The sequence below is a fragment of the Fonsecaea multimorphosa genome, assembly GCF_000836435.1.
Source record: "Fonsecaea multimorphosa CBS 102226 unplaced genomic scaffold supercont1.38, whole genome shotgun sequence".
NCBI classification, from domain to species: Eukaryota; Fungi; Ascomycota; class Eurotiomycetes; order Chaetothyriales; family Herpotrichiellaceae; genus Fonsecaea; species Fonsecaea multimorphosa.
In genome coordinates, this window is record NW_015971672.1 from 75,991 (window position 1) to 102,440 (window position 26,450).

The 26,450-nt window shown below is 54.0% G+C and overlaps 9 protein-coding genes across 9 annotated transcripts; 4 read left to right on the plus strand and 5 right to left on the minus strand.

The window, feature by feature from the left end:
* Positions 1-157: 157 nt before the first annotated feature.
* Z520_11359 (uncharacterized protein) lies at positions 158-1,168 on the minus strand (the record flags this gene model as incomplete). The annotated part of the gene is made up of 1 exon (XM_016781848.1): positions 158-1,168. The coding sequence occupies one exon, from the start codon at positions 1,166-1,168 to the stop codon at positions 158-160; it is 1,011 nt and encodes a 336-aa protein (XP_016627006.1).
* Positions 1,169-1,606: 438 nt separating this feature from the next.
* On the plus strand, positions 1,607-2,014 carry Z520_11360 (uncharacterized protein; the record flags this gene model as incomplete). Its single annotated transcript, XM_016781849.1, has 1 exon — positions 1,607-2,014. The coding sequence occupies one exon, from the start codon at positions 1,607-1,609 to the stop codon at positions 2,012-2,014; it is 408 nt and encodes a 135-aa protein (XP_016627007.1).
* A 406-nt stretch (positions 2,015-2,420) lies between these two features.
* On the minus strand, positions 2,421-4,241 carry Z520_11361 (uncharacterized protein; the record flags this gene model as incomplete). The annotated part of the gene is made up of 1 exon (XM_016781850.1): positions 2,421-4,241. One exon carries the CDS (start codon positions 4,239-4,241, stop codon positions 2,421-2,423), a length of 1,821 nt encoding a protein of 606 aa, XP_016627008.1.
* A 1,363-nt stretch (positions 4,242-5,604) lies between these two features.
* Z520_11362 (uncharacterized protein) lies at positions 5,605-6,956 on the minus strand (the record flags this gene model as incomplete). The annotated part of the gene is made up of 3 exons (XM_016781851.1): positions 5,605-6,541; positions 6,596-6,700; positions 6,760-6,956. 3 exons carry the CDS (start codon positions 6,954-6,956, stop codon positions 5,605-5,607), a joined length of 1,239 nt encoding a protein of 412 aa, XP_016627009.1.
* A 4,250-nt stretch (positions 6,957-11,206) lies between these two features.
* Z520_11363 (uncharacterized protein) lies at positions 11,207-13,894 on the minus strand (the record flags this gene model as incomplete). Its single annotated transcript, XM_016781852.1, has 1 exon — positions 11,207-13,894. One exon carries the CDS (start codon positions 13,892-13,894, stop codon positions 11,207-11,209), a length of 2,688 nt encoding a protein of 895 aa, XP_016627010.1.
* An 847-nt stretch (positions 13,895-14,741) lies between these two features.
* Z520_11364 (uncharacterized protein) lies at positions 14,742-15,437 on the plus strand (the record flags this gene model as incomplete). Its single annotated transcript, XM_016781853.1, has 4 exons — positions 14,742-14,800; positions 14,851-14,961; positions 15,016-15,178; positions 15,225-15,437. 4 exons carry the CDS (start codon positions 14,742-14,744, stop codon positions 15,435-15,437), a joined length of 546 nt encoding a protein of 181 aa, XP_016627011.1.
* Positions 15,438-16,150: 713 nt separating this feature from the next.
* On the plus strand, positions 16,151-21,276 carry Z520_11365 (uncharacterized protein; the record flags this gene model as incomplete). Its single annotated transcript, XM_016781854.1, has 3 exons — positions 16,151-16,307; positions 16,366-20,962; positions 21,024-21,276. The coding sequence occupies 3 exons, from the start codon at positions 16,151-16,153 to the stop codon at positions 21,274-21,276; spliced, it is 5,007 nt and encodes a 1,668-aa protein (XP_016627012.1).
* Positions 21,277-21,768: 492 nt separating this feature from the next.
* On the plus strand, positions 21,769-23,646 carry Z520_11366 (uncharacterized protein; the record flags this gene model as incomplete). The annotated part of the gene is made up of 1 exon (XM_016781855.1): positions 21,769-23,646. The coding sequence occupies one exon, from the start codon at positions 21,769-21,771 to the stop codon at positions 23,644-23,646; it is 1,878 nt and encodes a 625-aa protein (XP_016627013.1).
* A 283-nt stretch (positions 23,647-23,929) lies between these two features.
* Z520_11367 (uncharacterized protein) lies at positions 23,930-26,219 on the minus strand (the record flags this gene model as incomplete). Its single annotated transcript, XM_016781856.1, has 5 exons — positions 23,930-24,965; positions 25,092-25,253; positions 25,353-25,936; positions 25,990-26,038; positions 26,089-26,219. The coding sequence occupies 5 exons, from the start codon at positions 26,217-26,219 to the stop codon at positions 23,930-23,932; spliced, it is 1,962 nt and encodes a 653-aa protein (XP_016627014.1).
* Positions 26,220-26,450: the final 231 nt, after the last annotated feature.

A 26,450-nucleotide genomic window follows, 5' to 3' on the forward strand; every position in this document is an offset into this window, starting at 1 on the left:
GAGTGGACGCGACAAGTCAACCACGCGTGGAGCGCGTGGCGCGTAAGGAAGGCACTAGGGTCGACTATATGTTCAGAAAATGCAGTACGTCAGAGCAGAACGAAAATATCTGACATATTCGAGGTAAACGACGGAGAATCTTATTTCATCTCCTATTTCAACCACTCCCCGGTTTCAGCCGCCTTTCTCTCAGGTACTCATAGTCTGGCATTGCATCCTCGACCCACGAACGAAGCTTTTCAGCTTCCTCTTCTCCGAATTCGTCCTTCCATTTTTGTGCTTCGCGCTCGATATCTAATCCGACCGCGGTCTTCCCCTCCTTGATCAGACCAGTGGAGGACAACAGGCTCGACTTCATCCTTCTTTCAAAGGCATGCAAGCTTTGCTGCTCCTCGGCGGTGGCAGACTCCCATTCGAATTGACATCTATCTGGATCCAAACCTACAATCTGACAATATCTTTTCATGACGCTTGGGTGAAGAATGACATCGTCCGCGTCTAGGATGATCGGCCACGGCGAGCCAGATATCCTATCATCCCCCGAAGCCCCTCGAGCGTGTGTTCCATCATTAACTTGCCTGTTGTACCACTCCCACATGTTTCGGCTCCATCTCCAGGTCATCTCCATTCGGAAACTCCCATCCGCATTTTTTCTGGCTTGTTCAGGGCCTTCGAGGTCGACACAGGTTCGGTAAAGTGACGGAAACACCAACGCAGGGTGTCGAATCAAGAACGTAGGTATACATTTCGTCAATAATGAATCAGGTAGCACCGTCTGGTTTTGTATCTGTCCGCCCCCGGCGGCCGGTACTCCTCGTTTTCCCAAATTTTCTGCTTCAGGTGAGAGCATCCACATGAGGTGTTCTTTGACATAAACACTCTTCCCTTCGGCTTCTGCTGCTGCCACGCAATCGACGAGGGTTCGGAGACAGTTAGAGAGACAGCGGTTCATGTCTGCTCGTTCTTGCTCAGTCCAATCTTCGGAGCTACGATCAGCCAGTTCGAGCCGACGAGAAACGGACGGCAGGAAAAAGTATCCGTTCATGTCGGACTTGAAGGCTGGTTGATTGTCCAAGTTTAGGATTCGGGTTACAAGGTTTGAGGCAGTTCGAGGGTGCGTTAGGAGGAATACCATGTTGGTGCGCCGCTGATCTGGGGTCGCGTCCATCCTCTGTGTTGTGGTCTTCTCACTGACATATGCTTTTTACAATGTGTTGGTTTGGACGTCGTCTTTGTGCGCCGAAGCTCGTTAACGATGGTGTATATGATCCCACTTGTATCCTGTTGGCGCCTAATTGAAGTGGACACGAGGGGTGAATCTGGTCGCTGGGTGTTCCAGTGACGCCACGATGAGCATATGATTCGACGGACCTCCCTCTCTCTTGCGTGTACGGCGAAGTGTTTGACTCCGTAGATAAGCGGAGTTGCCCAATCTTCTCCCCTCCACCTCCAATCACTCTCTATCAGAATATGAAATACAAGCTCTCAATTTCAGTATCCAGATAGTCCTAACCCGAAGCTCCTCCCATCTACACTCCAACCACCTCCAATCCACATTTCCCAACCCATTGACAAAACCCCCAATCCAGAAGGAATTAAAAGAAAAATGAACTTCTCCCTCCCCGACATCCCCGGCCTTCTCGAACCCTACCTCCCCCCGGCCCTCCAAGCCTACTTGACGCGCCAGAACCTGCAGACCCTGCTGCGCGTCATCGTCGCGTTGTCGACGTACATCCTCTTCCGGCCGCACCTGGAGTCCCTGTTCCGCAAGATGACGGGCACGCCGGATAGGAGGGAGGAGGAGGCGCGGGCGCGGATGGAGTTTCTTCGGCGGCAGCAGCAGCAGCAGCAGCAACAACCGCAAACGGGTGGACAGGGAGGTAATAGGAGTATGGGGATTGTGGGGAAGGATGGGAAGGTGTATCAGGTTGTGTCGCCGGCGCAGCAGCAGCAGGGAGCAGGGGGGAAGAATGCGAAAGGTGGGAAGAAGAAGGATGGGAGGAGGAAGGCCTAAGAAGACAAAGATATTTGTTGGATCTTCCCTCGGGGATGGATACATTTGCTGCTGCTGCAAAAGAGGTGAAATGGGCAATGCTTCTATCGAGCGGCACAGGAAGAGAATCGCATGGTATATCTTTCAACCGGTCAATATGGGAATATGATACATCAACGAACCGCCGTCCTGGGTGGATCGAAGGAAATGGTATGTCTCTCTTTGCGCCAAAGCACCGAAGCTGTGGCGGCGAAGACGGGTCTAGTGCTAGGACGAGAACGATAGGCACGAAGGGTGGACAAAACCTGCATCTGCATCGACGAGCACAAATGGATTGCGAAACTTCAAAGCATCGAATCTATCCTTTTTAACCTTTTCAAATCGACTGTCCATCTCAAGGGCCTTGATGCCAGAACCTGCGCAGAAATCACAACCTTCCTCTGGCCAAAAACCTCGTGGGCACATCGACGTACCGCGCCCTCAAGAACTCGGCGCAATTCTTGCCCAAAAAGTCCACGGTGCTCGTACTGGTGGCGCCTCGATCCAGGAGGTTGCGGAACAAGAAATGCACGCCTCTCAGGTTCGGCAGTTCGAACCGGTCGATCTCAAGCTTGGGGACTCTCGTCTCATCCCATTCTTTGCCCAAGAGGAGTTTGATGGTCGAGACGGACAACAGGTTCTTCAGCCACACGTATTCGTCCTCGCGCGCGACCCAGAAGCCGCAGTTGCAGTCGGAGCCTTTGTCGCCGGAGCGGGCATTCACGATAGATCCCAGAGGAGCGCGTTCTGTCGGCCCGAATTTGGACAGGTCGACCTGGAGTTGCGTTACCGGCTGACTGGGTTGCCTCTCCGCAAAGACCTTTGTGACCGTCGGTGGCGGGACGAGGGTTTCTCGACCGTTGAAATGCACCTTATGCGACACCTTGGCCTGATCCAATAGGGTGACATAATATTCAAAGTATGGTTTCGGGACGCCCAGACGGAAATCCAGATGGAACGTGGAACCAGGATATCCTTGCATGATATTGTCGATTATCGGTCTGAGGAATTTCCCGGTGGAAATGTCGCTCGCTTCCTTCCCCTGCACGAAGATTCGAAATATGCAAGTCGCGGCATTTTGGTTGTCCGCGTCCACGCCAGGCGTTCCCAGGACGCTAAATGACAGCGTCGTAAACTTGTCCGAGTGCTTCTTGAGACTGTGCCGCAGTTGTGCTTCGGTCATACGGGCCTTTTCGGCGACGCCCAGCCCGGTCATGTAGTACGACACCTCAGCCTGGAATCCGCCGCGGGCGGTAATGCCGACTTTTGTCGTCGGCGGTGGCGGGAGGGCTTTGACGCCGTGCAATGCGACGCGGTCGGGTCCCAGCTGTTCGAACCAGAGTTGGTCCAGCACGGCGGTGACGTCGCTGTTGAAGTACCAGGGTCCCTGGATCTCGTACAGTAACTGCGAGGAGCAAGTGTGCACCGTCACCGTCCCGCCCGAGTTCTTCTGCTTCGTGATAACGACTTTCCCATCTTGAGAAATCTCGGCAATGGGGAACCCAATGTCGACCCACCGGCCACCAGCCTCGAGGCTCTTGAACCCCGTGAAATTGCCGCCCGTGACATAGGTCGAGCACTCGATGAGATGGCCCGCGACGAAGGCGTTGGCCAACTGATCCAGATTCTCCCTTTGCCAGTGGTGAAACCACACCGCCGCGCCAATGACGGGCGACGCATCAGCGACGCGGCCACAAATCACGATCTGAGCGCCCTGGCGAAACGCCTCGGCAATGCCCATGCCGCCCAGATACGCGTGCGCGTAGATGGGCTCAAACTCCCAGCTCTCCAGCACCTGGCCGGTATAAATATTCTTGAACCTGGAGGTCCCGTTCTTCAATCCGTCATTGATGGCCGGCAAGACCTCATCCCCCGAGATCCACGCGACCTTGATCTTATTTTCCAATCCCTTCTTCCGTATCATCTCGACCACAATCCTATAAAGACCTTGGACGTCCGCATTTCCAGCGTTGGCGGCTACTTTGATCCCGTACCTCCCAAGGTCTTCCAGCGCGGGCTCCAGGGCCTCAAGGAACGAGGCTTCGAATGCGGGACCAGCGCTGGACAAGAGATTGCTCGTGTCGTCCCCAGTCGACTGGGCCGAGTCTATTTTCCTAGCCGCCCCGATCGTCATGTTCACCTCGGACATGTAATCTGAGATGATGACGTCGACGGGATCCGTGGCGTAGGCACGAGCAAATGCGGCCATGGCATGGCGCCGGTCTGAGGCGGAGCCGGACGCGCCTGTTCGATGAGGGCAGAGAAATGTTAGAAGGTCAAGACTCAATGGTTCCGCGCACAGTAGGACCCAGACTCGGAAAAGGGGCAGAAGGGATTGGACTTGCCTGCTATGCGGATTGGTCTAGAGGACATATTTGAAGCGCTGAACAGCGATTATGATGTTTTCTCGAAGGATATCGAGATATACAAAGCTCTGAGGCTTTCGTAGAACAGAGGAATTCCGACGGTTATGGCCCTTGCGGTGCGGGGAACAAGGTCTACGTATTCGGTACCTGGGTCAACGCGAGGTGTTCTCTGTCAAACCAAAGCCAGGGTCCTCATGAGGAGGATGAACAGTATAGCGTGCACTCACCGAAGCTCATTCGGCTTCGATATCAGAGCAGTTACATCTCGCTCCTGGTTGAGTTATACTTGCTGCTCGTATTTGGGACGATTGAGCGACGTCGAGTTGGAGAAGCCGCCGAGAACCCGAGGTCTCAAATGCTTGGCGCCGAGGCTTACGGAGAATGGATCCGGCGTCACGTGGCCGATGTTCCGGCAGAGGCACGCAAGCACGATAGTCATGTTTGGCCGGCCTGGAAATGAAACCCAGCCCTTTCGGGAGAGTAGGACAGTCAATATGAAAGGTGAATGAAGCTGTCGGAGGAACACAGTGGACGACGGATAGCAGTCAACACGAAGCGTGTCGCAGAGAAATCGACTGTCAAAGGATTGTCTTGTATTGGTCCACTATGAACCAACACATTCTTCCCTCGTACCAGCTCAGCCCATCCAATATTGTTGCTTAGTACATCCCCATCTTCTGCCATGTGAGCTGAGGGACTTCATGGGGACCTCTTGGCCCATATGAGAGACTGAAAAGGAAGAGAGAAAGAAAGGAAAGGAAAGAACCATTTCTGTCAACTGAGTGTCATCACCACCCCGGGTGCCGTTTTGCGACGATCCGTCCATGCTTCCGCTCCCTTGCCGTGAGTGCTTCCCAAGCACATGCTAATGTCTCGTTTTCGTTGGTATCGTATCGTCACTCTCAACCAAAAAGCGAATGCCATGTTTGTTCGATCGTGTTGTACACAGCCAGCTGCCGTTGTCGAAGACAGTCGGGTGGTCAGGGGTCATCGCAAATGTGAAATGAAAGAAACTTTTCTGTTGTTCTTGGACAAACACCCTCCCATACCAACGATGATGACGCTAAGATTTCGATTTTGCGCGCTGCTTTCAAGGACTGGACAAATGAAAACGTTGCTTTTTCCGCTCCCCACCAGGAAAAAGCATGCCCATGGACGAAACGCCTGCTGCGCCGAGTTTGTCACAAGGTGTTCACTGCCTCTAGGTCAGTATCGCCCCATTGGTGGAGTGGGGACGGGACTGTGACCAACCTTCATAGGCGCAAAGTTGCCGTATGAGTGAGTGGGAGGCATACCCATTGAAGGGTAGATCGGAGGCGGTGGCGCAGGGCGGTAGGGCGTTCCCGCGGGGCCAGAGTTGTTCTGGCTACGTCCCCAGCTCAGACGGACTCGTGAGTTGCCAATGGGATAGCCTTGCATTTGGTTGATGGCCATTTCAGCAGCATGACGTTGGACGAACTGCACGAAACCGCAGCCCTTGCCCGGTGGGATCTTGACGTAGGTGATCTCCCCGAAGCCCTGGAAGAAAGAGCGCAGCTCATCCTCGGTGACGTATCCGGATAGACCTCCGACAAACACCGTCGTGTTATTGGGATCGGTGAACTGGTTCATGGGTTGTGGCTGTTGCTGGCCGCCACCGTAGAACGGTTGCATAGGTTGCTGACCCATGGGTGGATACATTGGATTGCCCATTGGATTACCTGGCATCATGTTTCCTCCCATCGGTCCACCTTTGTTCTTGGGAGTTGCTGTAGAAATACGCATGGGACGGTTGCCGCAGTAGACGCCCTGCATCTCGCTCAGAGCGCGCTGCTGGTCCCCTTCATCCGAAAAGCGAACAAAGCCGTACCCGCGGGACATGCCGGAAAGAGGATCGGTCATGATCTTGGCCGACTTGCAGGATGGGAAGCGGCTCTGGAAGAGCGAGACCAAGACGTACTCGTTGACCTCGGGGCCAAGATCGCCAACGAAGATCGAGTACTCGGGTCCACGGTCGTCGCGTCGATCAGCGAGACCGCCTCCAGAAGCCCAGTTGAGTTTGAAGGGACGGCTGGAGTTGGGCATGGGTTGACCGCTCAGCTGAAGGGCCTTGGCCGCAGCCTGAGGGGACGAGAAGTCGACAAAGCAATAGCCAGCGTTACTGCTACCATGAGTTCAGAGACGTGCGAGGGAGGGGGATGGCTTTGCCGGAACTCACCCTGAAAACTTGTCACGGATCATCTTGACACTGACTTGCTCGCCCATTTGGAACCAGAGGTTACGGACGAAGTTCTCGTCAATCCATGGTTCCAACTCTCCCATCCTATCTAGTGCGTCAGTAACCTGACACATGACAGCGTGAAAATCAGTCATCGAACTCACCAGAGGGTTGTCTTTCCCTCGGCGCCAGCACCAGGCTGTGCTCCGGCATTCACTTCCGGGTTGGGGAATGGCATCTGTGGTTGAGCGGAAGGGTCGGTTGGCTGGCCCGGAGCAGCTCCATCCTGAGGAGTAGGAACTTGACCGGGAGCGCCCTCCTGCGGGGGATTTGGGAATTGACCGTATTCAGGAAAAGACATTTTGAATGACGAAAATCAAGATGACGAGCTTGAAGGCTAAAGTACACTTCCTGTGAGATGAGTCAGATTCCACCTCGTTTTGATGACAGACCTCCCGCGACTCTTCCGCGCAGCTCTCTACAGCAGCCGTCGCGGTCATCAGGAGATCCGTGGGTATGAGCGGTACGTACCAAGATCGACTGGACAGAGGTCTCTTGCTGGAGAGGTTGCCGCGAAAAGGATATCGAAGGAATTATGTGGACTTTTTTTCGACAACTCAACCAACTTTTGTCGCACAAGAATATCGCGAACGGCGAATGTCCAAGGTAACAGGGCACAAAGCGATCGCAAAGAGTCTTTGGGAATCGAAGGTTGTTCTGAAGTCTAGCAGAAAGAGGAAGTTAGCGCATGCATGGGATATAGCGGCGAATGTCAGTGACAGGTGAAGGAGGGGGAGTCTTCGCCAACACCAAGCTGTGAAGTGCAGATGGACGTTGCGAAGGTTCTAGATCGGTTTGCGATTGTAGCTCTGTCGACTAGTGCAACTTGGGTCGATGTCTGAGCAGTGGTGGTGCTCTTCGATCGTCCTTTGTGTTGCTGTCGCCCTTGGATTTGCGACTTTCATCTCCCACGCCCACCTGAGAGCGAGCATACCCTCACACGCAGCTAGGGGCCTGCCTCATATCCGTCTCTTGCGTTTGCGCACAGGTCGAGGGGGGTTTTGGAGGACAAAAGCAGAGGGAGATCAAGGACTTCTGCACCTACCGGATCAAATGCGCAGTGGTTAGATGGGGCCAAAAATGTCAGTGCAAGCCACAGATCAGACCAGACGCAAACGTGAGGAACTCCGAGAAGAGCAGGCGCCTAATTGAAGCAGGAAAGCAGAAGCAGAACTGCGATATTAAGAGAGACGCGCGCAGGAACGAAGAGAGGTGCGAGGAGATGGAGGGGTGAGGCAGAAGAAAGACGAGTGGGAAGTCCAAGGGAAAGTGCGGGAAGGACGACTAAAACTCAACGAGAGAAGCAGAGAACCGGGTTGGGGGGTGCGAGTGTGGGTGTGGATTGGGCGCGAGGGGTTACTCAGGGCCACCCACTGGCACCCATTAGCACCCAAGGGCCACTGAAGGCTAAGTTGGCAGCTAACTAAGGTTTGAGCTTAGGGCCCTAGAGGCGCCAGCAGGCCCAGAAGGGGGAAGCGGAAGCCTGAAAGCTTGGGGGGAAGATTTAGGCGAACATATGATGGTTGATGATTGATGACGGGAAACCCATGAAAACTCTTCCCTCTTATGACATGAGAATATGACGGCAAAGTGAGAAGATGTCGAGAAGTCTCTTCCCCATAACTGGCATTCTTCTACGAATACTTGACGGCGCCGTTTCTCATCCTGTTTGCCTTCGCCAACGACCGCGCCTTGTCTTGACTACATCCCACACCTTACGAGGTACAGTTTCAACAACCGCAGGATCAACAACCCCGTTCCTGTCCTAGCTCCCCTGCTCACGACAATCCTTTCCCCCCCATCACCATGTCCACCTTCAGCTCCGAAGTCCCCAAGCCCCAGACTGCTAAGTACAAGGTACCTCGCACGGTGAACACTATACTAGGAGTAGTAGGAAGCCATGCAGACCATGGATTACGCCACCAACACCAAACCCCTGTCAGAAAGGACCATGGTCTCAACACCCATTTGTCCGCCCTGCAGCGACACAATGACCAAACCATGAGTTTTCGAGGGGTCAAAGATGCATGCTGCTTCCCGCATGCGAATGCGCAACTCCGGAGGGCTTGGAAACTCCTTGTCCACAAAAGTCTATTTCCTCCATTTCTTGCCCTGTCCGAAACTCAAACATTTGCCCAGGATAGCATCTACCCTTGAGAAAAAGAGGATGGAGTCCCCCTCAAAATGCAGGCTTCGAGACCACCTGGTTGTCTCTTTTGTGCGGATACATGCATTTTGTTCGCTGACAGCTGTCACTGCGAGATCTTTGTGCAACCTCGAAGACATCCCAAAACGTGCTTTGTTGATGCTTGATGCCATCGGTGCTGCGTTCGAAGCAGGATTGTTGCAAGCCAATCATGCGCCCTAATTGCATGCGATGACCTGCATACCCGAACAATCCAAGTTGGTCGACCGATCGTCCAAGCCGCCGGTCTCGCCTATCTCGAACTCCGTGCTCCTTTTGGTGATCCCTTGGTTACACCAACACATCCCCCACCGATGCCGAGTGCGCAGGTCAGCGAAAAGCTGTTTGTTGCCCCGGCAAAAGAATGCTGAGACTCCAAAATCCGATGCTTATGTTTGTCAGACCCGAGTCTGGCGCATAGTTCAAGCGCGTAGCCTCGATCACGGGTCTCACATTTTCTCCAAGAATGTGCCCCCCCCAACAACCAACACTGGCATTCGGAAATCTCAGCCGAGCAAGAATGGCCCGCTGATGCAAGAAACTTGGCCTGTCATCGGGCTCGGTGGGGTTCCAGGGCAAGAATGGTGCGTAACCCTAATTGTCCCCCTTGGACGTGGCCCAAGCGTGGCCCAAGCTTCCGGCCACAAGATACACTGAGATATCGGATACGAGATCGTCAGACTTATCCTCACCATGGACCCCCAAGGCTCTATCCCTCGAACGAAGAAAGACGTCTCCCATCATAATCGCACTCTGTCATTCCAGGCCACGCCTAAAAAAAATCCTGAAAAGAGTCATGGACCGCTTTGCCGCACTCGCCCGGCCCTATCGGCCTACTCCTACCTCGTACTCGGGGTCTTGTCCCTTGGCAGATCCAATTGCGGCGTGCGCTTGGGGCTTGCATCGGTGGCTTGCGGAACCTTCCCCAGAGCAGCTTGGGCCGCAGCTCGGATGTTGTTGCACCCTATGCGCCCTTTTTTCTTCGGATGCCCTGGAGCAGCTACCCTGATTGAACAGCTGCAAGGGGACGGGGGAAAAGACAGGGACTACTGGCGCGTCTTTCAGCTTGTGTTTTGTGCTCTCTTACGTTTCCCTTTTTTTTTCTGGCCGTCTCTTGTACGAGTAGAAAAGCTGTTGGGCTGAATTCCTGACAAGTGCATGGGCAAATCGTTGGTCAAAATCCACGCCGTAGCTGCTGTAACGCACTGGCATCCGATATCCAGCCCATTCCCATCACTCTCATCACCCCAGATCCCCCCTTTCTGTCTGTACAGCAGCCATATAGCCGATCTTCAAGGGCCACTGCGCTCCTTTGTCCTCGCTGAATCTCCCTTGTCTTGTCTTACAATACAATAGAAGTCCACGAATCTCTGCCTAAGAGTTGATCCATGCAAGTATCAAAGATGGGCACGCGAAGAGACGGATTTTGACGCCTTTATCGCTGGAAGCAGGCTTTGGTGGCATCTACCAACTGTATCGGCCGAGTGAGATAGGCCTGTCTGTCAAGGTGATTGATATGGCCGGCGAACCTGTGGAGGAGGTACTTGGTATTCTGGCTCTACAGCCTAACATGTCCTGCAGCCTGCAGTGCAGCCATTTCTGGGATCTCGTGCGAATCTGTAGGGGACAGCTTGCTCTAATCTGATGGGACCAACCAGCCTTTGAATCTTGTATGAAATTCCAGTTATGTGCTCATTGACTTGCTATGGACTCGTTAAGGTTCCCTTGCATCTTCCCTCCATCGTTTATGTTCGTACCGAGTTCTGAATCCGGGACCAGATCTAATCAAGTCTCTTCCTGAAGCCATTGAAGCCATTGCTGAAATCCCCAGCCCATTTCCCACGCCTTCGCTTGAATGATGTTCCCTTCGCTTAGTTCCTGTCATGATTTCAGTTCATTGTCCAGCTCGTGTCGTGCTCCATCTCGTGCATTCAATTGCACGTATTTCCCGAGAAAATGAAACAAAATCTGAAGATGGAAAACAAACCGACCCCTGCCCGTGGCTTGACTCTTGTCGCAGTCGATAGAAAAGTCGTTCTACGCAGCTCTGATTCGTCGTACTGAAAAAAAAAGGTCCGAGATCGACAAGAATACCGGAAAGAAAAGAGATTCATTTTCGTCATTCGCTCAGATGCATGAACTTGTGCATGTCCAACGATCGAACAAGCCGAGACCGGTGTGAATACTGATATGTCGCTTGGTATCAGCTCCATCTCTCAACTCTTCTCCTGATCTAAAGGTGCTGAAAGTGTGGTGTATCTGTCGGAAGCAAGCGCCCATGATGCCGTCCGAATGTTAACGATGGTGATCCCAAATTCTCCGCGCCTGCCATGTTCACTGATGTGCTGCGCTTTGTGTCGAGCTCTTTAGAGACCATGCGAGAAGTCCGGAATTCGATGATCCACGGGCTGCCAGTGAGTCTCACGGGTCAAGTATCTCACATCCACGAACCTCCCTTTCTTTGTCCCTAGTTTCTTCAGATGCGCTTCCTCTTCGAAGCCTTGTTTCTCGAGCCAGTCTTTCAGCCACATTTCGTAGTCATCTTCGCGGTCATCGAGTCTTGCGGCTTTGGAGTAATCCTTTCGCTTTCGTGGTTGATGACCATTCGCAGAGGATGAATTCTTTTCTGACGCCTTTCCATTGCGACTGACCCAGCCATACTGAGTGACAGGAGGATCAGCTTGTATCTGAGCTGCTCCCCGAAGTCGGTCAAGCCGCTGCGGGGACATGGGTTTGTTGAAGCTGCGCACTTGAAAGACCAACTTGTGCAGATCACGTCCACCGCCACCACTGTACAAATGCCTCATCTCCGGCGCAACTCGAAAGTCATAGCCGCCTTTCTTGAAATAACCGCGGTCCGTAGCATCTAGGAGAGCGTCCATCAAGCATCGTCCTACGCCTGATTGGCGATGAGAGGCTGCCACATACAACTCCAGTTCCGCTGTGATGGTTTCAACGTAATCACACGCGGCCCAGTCTGTGGCGGAAGCCCAGCCGACGATGGATTCGTCTTTTACCACGCCATTGTATTCAGGATCGATGTTTTGGATGGGATGATTGGGATTGACCCTCGGGCCCTTCCGAGATTTGGAGCGGGTGTTCTTACGGCTGCGTTCCACGGCGACAATGAATGGTAAACGAGCTTGCGTTGAGAGGTCGAATCGCTGGTGCATGTCGTCGTCGCTAATCTCAGCCAGTTCCGAGGGACGGATGCCATGGGTAATGTGCCAGTTGAGAATTGCTTTCATACCTGGGACGTCCGAAGTAACAGCGGGGCGAAGATAGATGTTCCTGGTCGTTATCGGAGTAGGGGGCTCTTCTTCTTCTTGCGGGATTTCTTCTTCACCAACTCTACCGTCCTCAGGTTCGACTGGAACTCGCGGCTCCACATTCACTTTTGCTTCTCTTATCGCACGTTGCAAGTATTCCATGCGTTTATCGATGAACGCCTGAGCTGTCTCGTCCTTATACTGAGCGTTTTCGAGATTGGAGAGGTCGAGCTTCGCGTCGCTGTCAAAGTCCGGGGGTTGCTTTGCATTCCACGTTGCCAGATCGGCAATTTTGAAGCCGTAGCGGGCTGCGTTGTTTATGTCAATCATCGTTTCCTTCGACGTAAAGCCAATGCCATCAGCGTGGTTGTCAATATTTTGGACCTCTTCTATGGGCATGGCTGAGAACTCGACCTCCGGGCCCTGCGACATGGTCTTCATTGAAGCTTCTTGGAGCCAGCTGCTGAAACCGTTGATGTACTCCGGGGTATTGTTGTAGAAAGAAGGACGGTGCTCCCAATCGAGGGGAGGTGGCTTAAAGTTGCCATCCCATCCTGCAATTCCGTCCTCGGGCCCTCGAGGGCTGCGGCTACGAATGAGTCGGCCAAAGCCACGGGCCATGGGTCTTGTCGAGTCGTTATCGCTTTCCGGTTCTTCGCAGTCTCCAGCATTGCTCCACTGTACGGGATTCATTTCGTTCGTGTCCGACCATCTCTTCGCCTTTCCCTCTTGCTTTGACTCCGTAGGGTTGATGCTTGACAAGCAACCTCCGTTGGGGATACATTGGTCCTTTGAGCGATTTGGATTGTAATCAGGAAGGGAGCTCGCTGGGAAGACGGCGTCTCTCTGCCGAAGTCCATCTGAATCGGGTGGGAGGGGTTTCCGAAGGAGGTCTAGGGTAGTGAGAGCCGTTGTAGTGATGCTCTCACCATGGTCTTTCCGCTTGAGACGCTGAAACGCTTCGCGAGATCGTTCTGCTTGGAGGCGAGCGATAAGCTGCTCGGGGGTCTCGCTACCTTGCTTGAGAGTCTCGAAGGTCTCAGGGCGAGGCAACGACCCGGATTTCTTTGCAGAATTCATCTGACTGATTGTCGACTCACTGCGGCTTTGGTGCTCATTCACTTTGTCGTCTGACGTCCACTCCTCAGTTGGGTGAACTTTGGTGGAGTGTTCATTCGGGGCCTGAAACGAGGGTAATGAAGTAGTGACAAGAGGTGCCGAATTTTGAGAACCTAGAGGATTTGCTTCGGCGTTGAAGTGGTTCAACCTTGAATTTGCCGTGATCTCTGATGGTACTGCTGCGTCTGGGTTGCGTTGAGAGGGAGATCTCAGCTCTTGTTCGCTTTTTCTTGTTTCATTCGCTCGCTGACTTGAGACTCTTCTGGTTGGGTCCCCATAGGCTTTAGGGTCGAATACGGGAATGTTTATAGCCACCGGCGCTGGACTTGGCATATTGACACTCGGAATAGACTTGGCATCACTCGGTCCACATACTTCCAGCTCTTCCGTTCGAGGCTTGGATCCGCTTGTTTGCACATTGGAAGATACGCCTGTATGCTTCGTTTCTGTCAGTGTTGTATCGTTACCGCTTCGATTCATCACCCCTCTCTCCGTGGACTGCCATGACACGCAGGACGACTGTTGGCTGACAGGCCTCTCCAACAAATGTGGCTTCAATAGTGGGTACCAGCCTGGATGGCAGTCCGTATCAGAGTCTTCTTGACTTGCATCACTGAACCTCCCCTTCGCTGTAGGATCTCCATACTTCATTGCGTGGAACCCCATGGTGCTAATCGAAGAGGCGCAGCAAGGAATAACCAAATGCCACAGTTGTCAAAGGAACAAAGTGTGACCCGCGACACACAGACTGGAACTTAAATAGACCAGACAACTCACCTTTTCCGAGTGATGTTGAACACGTGCTCCTGGTGGAGTACTGTCACTAACATTTGCGATCTGACTTGCTGAACTAAGTGACAAACTGGAGGAGGATTGATGCAGATGTGAGAAATCAATGTTACGGGCCGGTGAACCAAGAACTGGGACAGAAGTGGCATCTTCTTCTGCGCTTGACGCTGCAGAATGCGAGACATCAAAGGGACGTGCATGTAAGAAACTCGTGTGCAATTCTTCACAACTCCTCCAAGGCGGAATGTGAGCAGCTATGGTTGAGTGAGCCTCAGCCATGGTCTGTGAATCGACAGACACTCACTGCTCAAGGTGAGGATGAAGGGTCACCATCATGTCACCAAAGGTGAAGCCTTGATCATGACCAGCTTCACAACAAGAAGGAGATGTTGATCGGTTGCCGCCTGGCTGCTTCCTCGAAGATCGGCATATTCTCAGCCAATCGGTAGTCGCTCTCGAGGGCCTTGTCGTTGAGGCTGTAAAGCAGCGAGTTGTTCTGCACAACCACAAACATTAAGCGAAACTACGGCAACGATACACGCACAAAGGAAGCTTCAACAAAAGGACGTACATCTACCAGCATCGGCAGATCTGTGTGCATCAAGACATCTAAGTCAGGCCTACGCAGGGTCGTGGATGATGAACGCGGGCATTACTGAATGGAAGCCATACAGTCGCAGTCCAACGACCAGCGGCGACGACTGGGCACGGAGAACTGATCGCCATGCTTTCCATACTTCGCAAAGCTCGGTTGAAGGACAAGGAGATGCGTATCCTGATGCTGTACAGGGGACGACCCCCCTGTAGTTGCGAGATACTGATTTGTGTTCCAGAGGACTTGACAATGCCGGAAAGACCACCATCGTCAAAAAGATCATGAACGAAGATGTCAATACCGTCAGCCCAACGCTTGGATTCATCATTAAGACCATTAATTTCCAGGGGTACTGCCAACTATCTCAACGTCGCATCAGGGACACTAATGGATGACCATCCAGTTACAAGCTCAACATCTGGGATGTCGGAGGCCAGAAGACTATAAGATCATATTGGAGAAACTATTTTGAGAAGACTGACGCTCTCATCTGGGTGGTGGACGCGACAGACCGACTACGAATGGATGACTGCAAGACCGAACTCAAGGGACTGCTGCTCGAAGAGGTACGCCAGCGTTCGCCATCACATTCCAGCTGTTAACAAGGACAAGCGGCTAGCCGGAGCAAGTCTGTTGGTCTTCTTGAACAAGACCGACGTGGCGGGTGGGATGACCAAGGAAGAGGTCACGCAGCTACTTGACCTCAAGCGAATCTTGACCCATCGTTGGGTGGTTGTTCCTTGCAGTGCGATGACAGGCGAGAATTTAGAGAAGGGTCTGGATTGGGTGGTCCAGGATGCTCGGGATCGGTTGTTCTTGTACTGAATGCACCACAGAAAGTACCACATAACGGCTGGCTATGGTTAGAACAAGAGGGAACAATGGAGCGAGGCCGCCGTTGAGCTATGGAGATATTTAAGCAATGCCGCGTTTCGAACAGCTGAAACAGGCGAAGCAAAAGCCACATGGGACCCCTGCAAGTCCCATAACGCACAGGGCGTAAATTGGCCTTTTGCCGGCCAGACCAAAAAGGCCAACCAGGACAGTCGCAGGAATCAGCCCTATCTACTCCCTGCCTACTCCATTTTGAAACCTCCTGACCATCATCACCGCGTCCAGCTTAACGACATCCGAGAGAAGGGCAAGGAAAGAGAGTCGAGGTCGCCGGAGTAAGAAGAGGGGGAAGATAAACAATCAACAGTTGGTTGGGTTTTGGATTTGGCTGCGGAGACACCTTGACGTGTTGAGCGCGTGTTCCCGAAGTCCCGCTCCTCTTTGCCTCTCGCAACCACGCATCAAACATCAACAATTGATACAATCCACCATTATCCTGCGGGCTGTACTACTACCTTCTCACCACACCATTTTTGCCTGTCGCTTGCCTACAACACCTTCTTTTCGCCTTCGCTCGCTTATCTTTTGCACACTCTAGCTGGTGGCCATTCTTTTTTGTCATTCTCAATGCAGAGTGCGGCATAATCTTCCTTTAGCACGGATCGTCACCGATTGGAAACCCGACCGCTTGCAGCAGAGTCAATATGGACGCGTCTAATGATGGCTCCGAGTCCGTCGACCAGTTCCTTGCTCGAATTGCGAGTCTGAGCTCAAAGCAGGGGCAGGAAGAGGCTGAGCGTTCGAGGAAGATGGAGGAGGAAATGTTGCAGGCTAGAAAAGAGAGACAGGCTAGAAGAGCAGGTATCTATTGGCGGAGTCTCACGTCACAAAATGCAATGGAGATGCTGATCATATGCAGAACGCGCTCGGTCTCTGTCTCCCTCCAAAACCGGCCCTACACCGTCGTTGCGACTTGTTGGAGAGAGTGCTCGAAAAACCACACAAGGAATTGACCCTCCTGTAGCCCTCACGCCTCCTCCCCTCCAGCCTCGTACAGTCGGCCGCTCCGACTCGATTTCTCCAAGGCCGGAGCGAGCTGCGGCTTCCGGGCTGGACTTCACTCGACCTCTCCCGCCTCCAGCTGCTAGCGAAAACCCCTCCACGCCCAGCCCATCTCTCAATGCCACCGCCCTCTCCAGGAGTGGAACTTTATCGTGGCAACAACGGCCTTCATCGAGGGGTGTGGGCTCAAGGCCACGGCCGCTGTCCGTGGCATCCATACCCGATTCAGCCCTTCCTCAGGGTCCAGCTCAGTTAAAAGATGGAGATGACATGACGAGAAAAGATATTGCGGCTTCCTTAGGAGCCAAAGACCCATCGTGGTTCCGTCAGACTGCTGATCGTGGTGTTGGTTCAGCTGCGTATCGCAAGAATGAGACAGATTCAGAGACGCCCCCACCATTCTCGAGTCGGGGAATGAGACTCCCTGGCATGTCGAAAGATTCCAATGCTCCCGTGGACCGCTCGAGGGATGATCCCGAGAAAGCAACTCCTCCACCGTCCCCTCCGAAATCCTTCGCTCAACCCCTCGAACAGGAACAATTGTCCAAGAAGGATGACCCGAGACCAACGAGACCGCTCTCCATGGTGTCATTGTCGCCGTCAAAGCCTCCTGCTTTGGACTTGCCAAGTTTCAAGCCTTTGGATCTCAATTCTTCGTTCGCGGCCGACACGCCTAGCCTGGGAAGAACGTCTAGCATATTGTCATCCGCTGGGCGTCCTCCTTCGCCTACCAAGGGCTTGGGTGGTTTTGTTGAGAGCGCGATGATGAAAAGATCAGATAGTGTGAGCAAGAGATGGAGTGTACAGGCAAATGCAGGCTTGAAGCGAGGTGACTCTGTTGCCACACCTCGTCCAGCTCATGTTTCTGGTACGTCGGGTTTCAGTCCTGGACACAGTCGTGGTACCTCTAGAGATGTCCGAGGCGTAGGCAATTCGTCCCCGCTATCGAGTTCAAGGCCTGTTTCGAGTCATGGAGCTGAACCGGTTCCTCTTACAAAAGCCCGCCCACTAAGCCGCACAGACGACCCTACAGGACCCTCAGAGGCTGAAAATACCAATGCGCAAGATGTCCAAGCCGGCCATGAAGCCTCCAGAGTACAGCATCAGGACCGCCCGACCACCCCACCATCATCCGAATCGCTCTTGTCTCGCAGCCCGTCCAAAACCATGGATCCTCGCCGCTGGAGTCCGACCAAAGCCAGTTGGCTCGAAAGTGCGCTCAATAAACCGGATTCCCCGAGATTCACTCCAGCTAAACCTGAAACACCTGCTTGGAAGCTCAACATGCAGCGTGCCAAACAAGAGCAGCAACAGAGGTCGTCCGAGCCTGTAGATACCGTGCCGGCGAAGCCTGATGTGGCACCGAAACCACACATTTCACCTCCCGTGAAGGAGCCGGCCACGCTGAGTGAACCGGTGCCTCAGAAAGACCCGTCCACACCAGCGGCCGACGAGGCAGACACGGCGAAAGGCCTCGAAGATGGGTCACTAGCACCACGCGACACGCCTACCTCCCAGGTCGAGCAGCCCAAAATGGAGAAAAGGGATGAGAAACCGGCGGTTCCTTCTAAGAGAAACGTCACGCCTATTTCACAGACAAAAAGTTCGAACACCAAATCCGAGACTGCAGCAGTAGCATCAATCGGAAACGAACAAGCCCCGGCCGAGGCGTCGCAGGCAAACACCTCTGACTTGAAGCCACCAATGTTAAAGCCGAAACCACAAACGCCTCCAAAGACCGACTTCAGAGCCACCTTAAAGTCGCGTCAAGCAGCGCCAGCAAGTAACAACGACGCAGAACCCGAGTTCAAAGCCGTATTCGGAAAACTGAAGAGGACGCAAACGCAGAACTATGTCGCTCCTGACATCTTGAAAGCCAACATCACCAAAGGCAAGGCAGGGCTGAATGCCACAGGCGGACCACAGAAGACTAAGCGGGTGGATGAATTCAAAGAGAGCATTTTACAGAAGAAGGAAGCTATGAAGACGGGGGACGGTCCGATTGGAAAGCGTCCAGACGCACCTAGTCCTCTTGAAAAGCCAGCTCAGGCCGTTCCTGAGGCGCTGGCAAGGCGCATGACATTACATAAGACAGGTCCGTCCAGTGAAAAGATCGAAGTCAAGAAACCGATCGATCCGCCTGTGAAGCCAGCAGTTTCAGCTCCGAAACCCCCGCATGCCTCTGCCAAGCCAGCCCCGGAGAAGCAGAATGCTCCAGTACGCACGGAACAAACACCGATCTCGGCACAGAAACTACCTGTGGTCAAACCTGAGAAGTCTGCATCTGTCTCGACGACTGTCTTTCCGGTCAAATCAGCTTCTGAAATCCGCAGTGATGACAGCCAGTCGAAAGCGGACACATCTCCAGCTGAGGTCGTCGCTGCGGTGGAGACGGCGTTCAAAACAAGAGCACCAGAAAACAGCAAACTTGCAGCCCGCCTCAATCCTGCACTTGCCGGCATCATATCGCGAAGTGGTAGTCCTAAACCCCCTGGTGAGGCCTCATCTAGTGGTACAAGCGCGGTACAAGTCCGAGATACTACCCCGGCGTCACGGGAGAGCACGAATGACCATGATTCAGAGCTGACGCATATGACAAAGGCTCGGGCTAAGGGTCCGAAAAGAAGAGCCCCTAAGAGCGGCCAATCCTCAAAAGGGACCGCTACAGCCACCGTTCAAAAGCCTGTTGTAAGCGCTGGCATCAGCGCTCCTACCTTTTCACAGTCAAGCTCGTCCCGACAGCCTATCTCTGATACAAGCAACACCGTCCCCGTGCGGCTCTTCGGGTCGAAGTCGATTCCTAGCAAACCCGTGTCAGAAGTTGAGGATAAGAAGCCAGTTGTGGCCGCTGAAGTCTCAACATTGCAGCAAAGATCAGAGGAGCGCAAGCCAGACGAAAAGGCTGTCGAAGACTCTGCTCCAGCCAGGCCGAAGTCTGCCTTGGAAGCAGGTGTGAATCCAAAATCAAAACCAGCAGTGGCCAACAAGTCGGCGGAGCTTAGAAAAGTGTCGAATCCTAGTATGTCGGCTCATGTTGCAGATGAGTCCGCTCCAGTCAAACCCGGGAAGTCTGCGGAGCTGAAGACAAGTTCAATTCCTGCACTGCTACCAAAGCATGTTCAACAGCCGTCCCAAGCCAAGCCCTCCACGCCGAAGAAGTTCGAAATTCTAGCAGACCGTGCACAAGTTGTGTCGCCTCCTCCCCAATTTGATGGACTCAGAAAGAATGGGCCTCTTTCGCCCCCACCTGGGGTGAATTCGCCTTTGACGCCCAATAAATTCAAGATCAATACTCCCAAAGAACCGAAACCTGAAGTGGACAGCTCGCTAAAGCCGACCTCACTCACTTCAACTAGAGCCAATGGACTCGGCCTGCAGCTTGCGTCTGCTTCTAGGAAACCGGCAGCTACCCCTGAATTAACGCCGCCGCCAGAGCCCGAGGCTGTATCGACTAAATCAGCAACATCCTTCCGGAGTCCTGCATCCCCAACAAAGTCTGCCCGCTCGGTGAAGCCCCATTTCGAAAGCTTCTTTGGAGTTCTGCCCCAAGCAAGAGCCAAAGCGGAATTCGACACACACGCTTTCTTGACCTCTCAGAACAAGGCGGCAGAAAAGTGCAAGACTCTCAGCAAACAGGTTTGGGAAGTATCCGGCGATGGAAAGCGAACAACCATGCCCCCCCAACAGGAACACATACTCTTCGAAGACTGCATGTACCTGTGTGTGCATTCAATGGAATCACCCGCCGGCTCAAAAAGTGCCGAAGTATATCTCTGGTGCGGTGACGAGGTCCCAGAAGCTGCTGTGGAGGATGCTCAGCTGTTTTGCCGGAAAGTTGCTCGCGAAAATAACGCTAAGCTTGAGGTAGTCAAACAGGGCAAAGAGAGTTCTGAGTTCTTTCAAGCCTTGGGCGGAATCGTCATAGTCCGGAAGAGCAAGTCAGCAGCTTTGTATATGCTGTGTGGCAGACGACATCTTGGGCACGTTGCTTTCGACGAGGTTGATTTGTCTGCTGATAGCTTGTCTTCTGGACTACCGTTTTTGATATCGGCCAAGTTTGGGAAGCTCTATCTCTGGAAAGGAAATGGCAGTAACCCAGAAGATGTGGGATGTGCGAGACTGATAGGCATGGACATGGGGCTCACGGGTGAGATCGAAGAAGTCTCGGAAGGTGAAGAGCCCCTCAGTTTCTGGGAAGCTTTCCCGTCACGTCCGGGCAAGCGGGTGGCCCCTCGAACACGCAACCAGACTAGCCAACTTCGCGGTCATGCACCCAGATTATACCGTGTTGAGCACGACCGCCCGAAATCGTCCGGCGGCTTCTGGGGCTTGAGGGCGGCATCACCGCCAAAACAACCTGTCCGAGCCTTGGTGGACGAAATTGCCCCATTCAATCAGAAGGACCTGGACGCCAACCACATCCACATCCTTGACACCTACGGGGAGCTCTACGTGTAAGTTCGGTCACTTTTGCCTTCTGATTGAGCATTATGCTGACGTCTGTTGTGTTGGCAGCCTCGTCGGTGGATCGGCCAAAAAGCCTGCCGAGTTCGTGACAGCTGTACAGGTCGCGCAGGAGATCGCTGTTCTGTCTCCCTCTGTTCAGGATAGACCTCTTCTGCCTGCTTGTTATGTGGTGATGGGTGATCCTCCAGAAAACATTAAGTCGGTCTTTCGAAAATGGAAGCCTGATAGATCAGCTTCACGAGACGAACAAGTGTGTGTACGAGTCGAAGAAGTGATACAAGAACTAGGGATCACGTTGTAAACGGATGATGGCGGTTTGATGACTGGGCTTGGGAGGACTTTGAGGATGACTATTCGGATGAACCTTAGGGGCACCTGAACCACCGGGTTGGTTGGCGGGCTCATGGCGTGCATATGTTCCTGCCATTTGGATGATGGGGGAATCTGGCAGACTTCAAATAAGGTGTCCTCAAAAGAAAGAGGATCGGACAATGTTCGCTTGGAGGAATATGTGCTTGATACACGAACTTCTGGGGATATGGACTCCGCGGATCACGGTCTTGGCGTTTCAGCAGTTGTCGTCAATCGTCGGCCAATCGGAGCGTGCTTAGGTAATGACATTCGTCATTCGGGTCTAGACTCCTCTCCAACCCGGTCCCGAGGTTGCCACGGTTGCTTGGCATTGGCATCATTTCTTTCCTTCTGCCCGTCGCATCAAACCACCTCCAATGCGTGTCCAAGGACCTTGTCACTGACTTCCCAGAAGTCTTCGTGTCGCCTTGAGCCGACAGCCATGGATTGGGCGGCTTCGAACCTTCCTCAAACGAAACCTAATACCTCCGTCCTCTCCGAGGGCCCCACCGCCACCCTTAACTTGGACCCGAAACTACAGCGCGAGCTGTCTCGGCTCGATGACTCCATCCCGTTCAACCCCAAGGCCCGGTATCTGCATCATACCTGGGCGCAGACATTCTTCTCGCGCCCGGAGTTGTACTTTCAGCCAGCTACAATCCCGGAGTTACAGAAAGTGGTTACCCTCGCGCGGCGATGTCGAAAGCGCATCTGCGTGACGGGCTTCGGGCACTCGCCATCCGATCTCACATGTACCTCGGCTTGGCTGATTAACCTCGACAACATCAATCACGTCTTGGAGAAGGGAGTCGATGGAACTCCGGGCCTATACCGCATCCAGGCTGGCATATCCCTTCACGATCTGAACGCGGAACTCGCCAAGGATGGCTATACTTTGCCCAACCTGGGATCTATCGACGTCCAGTCGGTCGCGGGGGTCATCTCAACTGGGACGCACGGGTCAAGTCTCAAGCACGGCTTGATATCTGAGTCTATAACCTCCATGACAATCCTTCTCTCCAATTCGCAACTAGTCACATGCTCCGCGACCAAAAATCCCGAACTCTTCCGAGCCGGCCTTCTCTCGCTGGGAGCTCTGGGCATCATTGTCGAGATCACCATACAAGCTGTCCCAGATTTCAAAATCTCCTGGTCCCAATCCCTCCACACCTTGACCTCCGTTCTAGACTCCTGGAACACCGACCTCTGGAAGAAGGACGAATTTACTCGGGTTTGGTGGCTTCCTTACCTCAAACGCGCCGTGATTTGGCGCGGTTCACGAACCGATTCCCCGGCTCGCCCACCAAACACCACTTTCTACGGGGGTCTGTTCGGCTACTATGTATATCACAATCTGCTCTGGTTGTCCAACACCTTCCCACGTATTCTGCCGTGGATCGAGTGGTTCGTCTTCGGCATGCAGTACGGCTTCAAACCGGGCAGCTTCATCATGTCCGCGGTGCAGCCTGCCCGCGAGGGCTTGCTCATGGACTGCCTCTACTCTCAATTTGTGAACGAATGGGCGCTGCCACTGGACAAGGGTCCCGAGGCTATCACTCGGCTATCTGCGTGGATCAATCATGACGAAGCCGCCGCGCGAATCCCCGTCTCCAGCAAGGGGATCTGGGTGCACTGCCCCGTCGAAGTCCGCGTCACGCATACCGGTCAGGTCACGCCCAATCGCTCCGGCGTGAGACCGTACCTCGACCCGACCGTCCCCGATGGACCCACGCTCTATCTGAACGCCACGCTCTACCGGCCCTACGGCCGCGATCCCCCTTGCCACGCCAGGTACTACGAGGCCTTTGAATACCTCATGCGCGAGCTGGGCGGGAAGCCGCATTGGGCCAAGAATTTCTCGGACAACACGTCGGCTGAGTACATCAGCGAGGTCTATGGCGGGGACGTGCGCGAGTTTATGAAAATCAGGGACGAAAGTGATCCCGAGGGCATGTTCTTGGGGGAATGGCACCAGCGGAATCTCCCTTTGAAGACTGGTGGCGCGATGTTGAGGGAGGAAGAAGTCCGCCGGACCAAGAAGGGTCTCGGCTGGGGATTTGGAGATGGGGTCTTGTGGGAAGGAAGGCAAATTGCGTCGTCGTCGTCGGCGGCAGTGACACCAAAGGGGGACCACGAAACAATCAATGACAAGGAGGCCAGAGATCTCGGGGTGGATGTGGCTGTGGGTGGTAACAGAAAGGTCGGCGACGGCGACGAGACGCCAAGTCCCCCCGCGACCACGACAAGTGAGGAGTCGTTCGACTACATGGCCAGAGGTGAGGCGAGCGTCTACGGCACTGTGAAGGAAGGTGGTGAATGAGAATGCCCGAATGCGATGCGTCGCGTGGGGAGCAGATACGAGGTGGGCGGGGTGTTGATGGGTGTCGACGTGGGAGAAAGAGAGAGAGAGACAGAGATTCGTTCCATTGTTAACTGCTCATATATATGCCTATCTCCGCGGAATCCATGACACAATTCTTCCTATGCATCCCGTCCGTGCACGTCTGCTTCGTCAACACGAGACCCGTTCAATTGGCATGTGCCACAGTCGCCTGACCGACCCCTTATTTGAACCCCCGCCCGTTCTGCTTTGTCAGGACGACTCACACCGCCTTGACCTCTTCCGCCTCTCGCTCGACACTCGCCTTCGTTCTCTCTGCCTCCTCCCTGTGCTCCCCGTGCTCCCGCATATCGCGGATATCCCCCACGATGCCGCGCTCAAAGGTATACAGCGGCTTCAACTCTGCCGATTTGTGCCAAAGCACGTAGCGCCTGATGAACCAGGGCAGCCAGGTACGCGTCTGGTAGGACACGAAGCGGCGAGTGGGTACGGCGAAGATGTAGTCGAGTTCTTCAAGGGTGCGCTGCTTGGTCTCGGGAACCCAGAAGAAGATCATGACCAGAGCCACCATGTTCAGACCCGCAAAGAACCCAAACGCGCCCGTGGGGGCGAACGCTTCGAGAATCTTGGGAAACGTCAGCCCCAGCACGGCCGCCCAGAACAGGCACGTCGCCACGGCCCAGCCCATGCCCACCTCGCGGTGTGACAGGGGGAACACTTCGGCCGAGTACGTGAACGGCACGGGACCCTCGCCGGGCGAGTAGAACGCGGCAAACAAATACACGAACAGCGCAATGACGCCCAAGTGCGCGCTGCTGGAGCGCGGGATGTAGAACGCAAACCCCGCTGCCAGCAACGTCCATGCCATATTGGGGAACGTGAACAGCAACAAGGCCCGTCGCCCGAAGGTGTCGATGGTCAAAAACGCCGGAATCGCGAACAGGAAATTCACGGCCCCGAAGCCGAAGGAGCCCAACAGGGCCTCAAAGTCGGATGCGCCACCCTCGCGGAAGATGGTCGACGAGTAGAAAGCCATGATGTTGATGCCGCACATTTGTTGCGCGATCATCACCGTGAACGAGGCCAGCGTGGCGCGACGCACGCGCGGCATGGTGAACAGCTGCGTGAACCGCGAGAGGTACGTGGAGTCGTCGCCGACCATGTCGTGCTCGATCTGGATCTGCGTGCTGATGTAGTACAGGTCCCTGGCGGCGAGGAGGGGGTGGTTTCGGAGCTTGAGGAGGGATTGGTATGCTTGGCCTGGTTTGCCGTGCTTGATGCACCATCTTGGGCTCTCTCTGTTTTTCGAGCGACGCGTTAGATTCGGTTGTCGTGGAACAAGTTCTGGGAAGGGTAGGGCGATGATAGGGGCCGAGAAAGGGTCAAAGGAGACTGCAAGAGGGTTTGCAAGCTGTAATACTTACGGGCAGAAAAAGACCATCGCAGCAAGCGGAATGGCAGGGATAAAGGCTGACCCGAGCTGGAGTCGCCAGCCGATGTCGCCGGCATCCCAGACGGCCAGGTTGAACGCAGTGCCCAGGAATATCCCAAAGGCCGTCCAGAACTGCCACGTCATAACAAGAGCGCTGCGGACAAATGTTAGCCAAATGAGCTATGCTAGCGTTGGCTATCCTGATAGCAACACTTCCAGGGCCTAGTCTCTGGAGATGGTCGAGGCGACTTACCCTCGAATCGCAGCGGGAGAGTTCTCAGCAGCAAAGACCGGTGTAGTGGCGCCCTTCAAACCCATACCAATGCCCATGAGAATACGTGTGGCCAGTAACTGTTCCCAATTTTGGCAACACGCTCCTCCAATCGGCGTTGCAATCAAAAAGACTGCGGAGGTGAAGATGGTCCCTCGACGGCCCAGGTAGTAGTTGCAGGGATCAGACAGCCAGCAGCCCAGAAACGCGCTGCCAATGTAGGGCGCCGAATTGACAAGGCCGATGATCCAGAAGTCTCTCTCGTAGCCCGGCTGTCCTTCTGGTGTGTTGAGGCCGAAGGCTTCCGGGAACGACAGGTTGGCGCCGTTGGTCCCGGTCTGATCCCAACCCTGGACTGCGGCACCGATGGAGCAGACGATGACGGTCATGTAGAGCTTCCAAGGGTGTTTCCACTTGCGGGAAACCTCCGTGCGAAGAGCATCGTTCTCGTCGTCGGTGAGGAATGTAAAGCTCTCGAATTGCGCGGGGTTCTGGGCCACCAGGGCGCCCTTCTTCATCAGCTCGATTTCGGAAGCCAAACCGGCACGGTTTGCGAATTCTCCAACCTGTCGGCCACAGGGTCAGTTGTGACTGATCTAGAACGGTGGAAGTTGCTTACGTCGGCTAACAACTCTTCTTGAGGGATATCAGCAAGCGGATTTGAGATTCTGTCAAAGCTTAGTCCAAAATATATCCGATGACCAGGCGCGCGGCGTACTTTGCATCCAAGTTCTTGTTTCTGTTGAGATCAGCTATGGACGAGCGCCGGCGCTCCGGACCTGGAGACTTTTCATGGTGGTCTGCGCTGGGCCTGTGAGCGAAGCCGTCGATGTTCTTGGGTTCCGACATGTTGGTGTCCTAGAAGACCGGGACTGCGAGAGTATCTCCCAGATATGTGGTGACAGAGGAATTCAGAAGAGGGACCACTGGATTCCATCTTTTTCATATACATCGATTATCTGTTCAGCTGCGAGAACCCCGCGCGCCGATCAAGGCCATGGGACAGAATCCATGTTGCGGTGACATCGTCTCAAACATCGCAAAAGTCTGCATCAACGGCCTCAGTAAGTACGGAGCCCA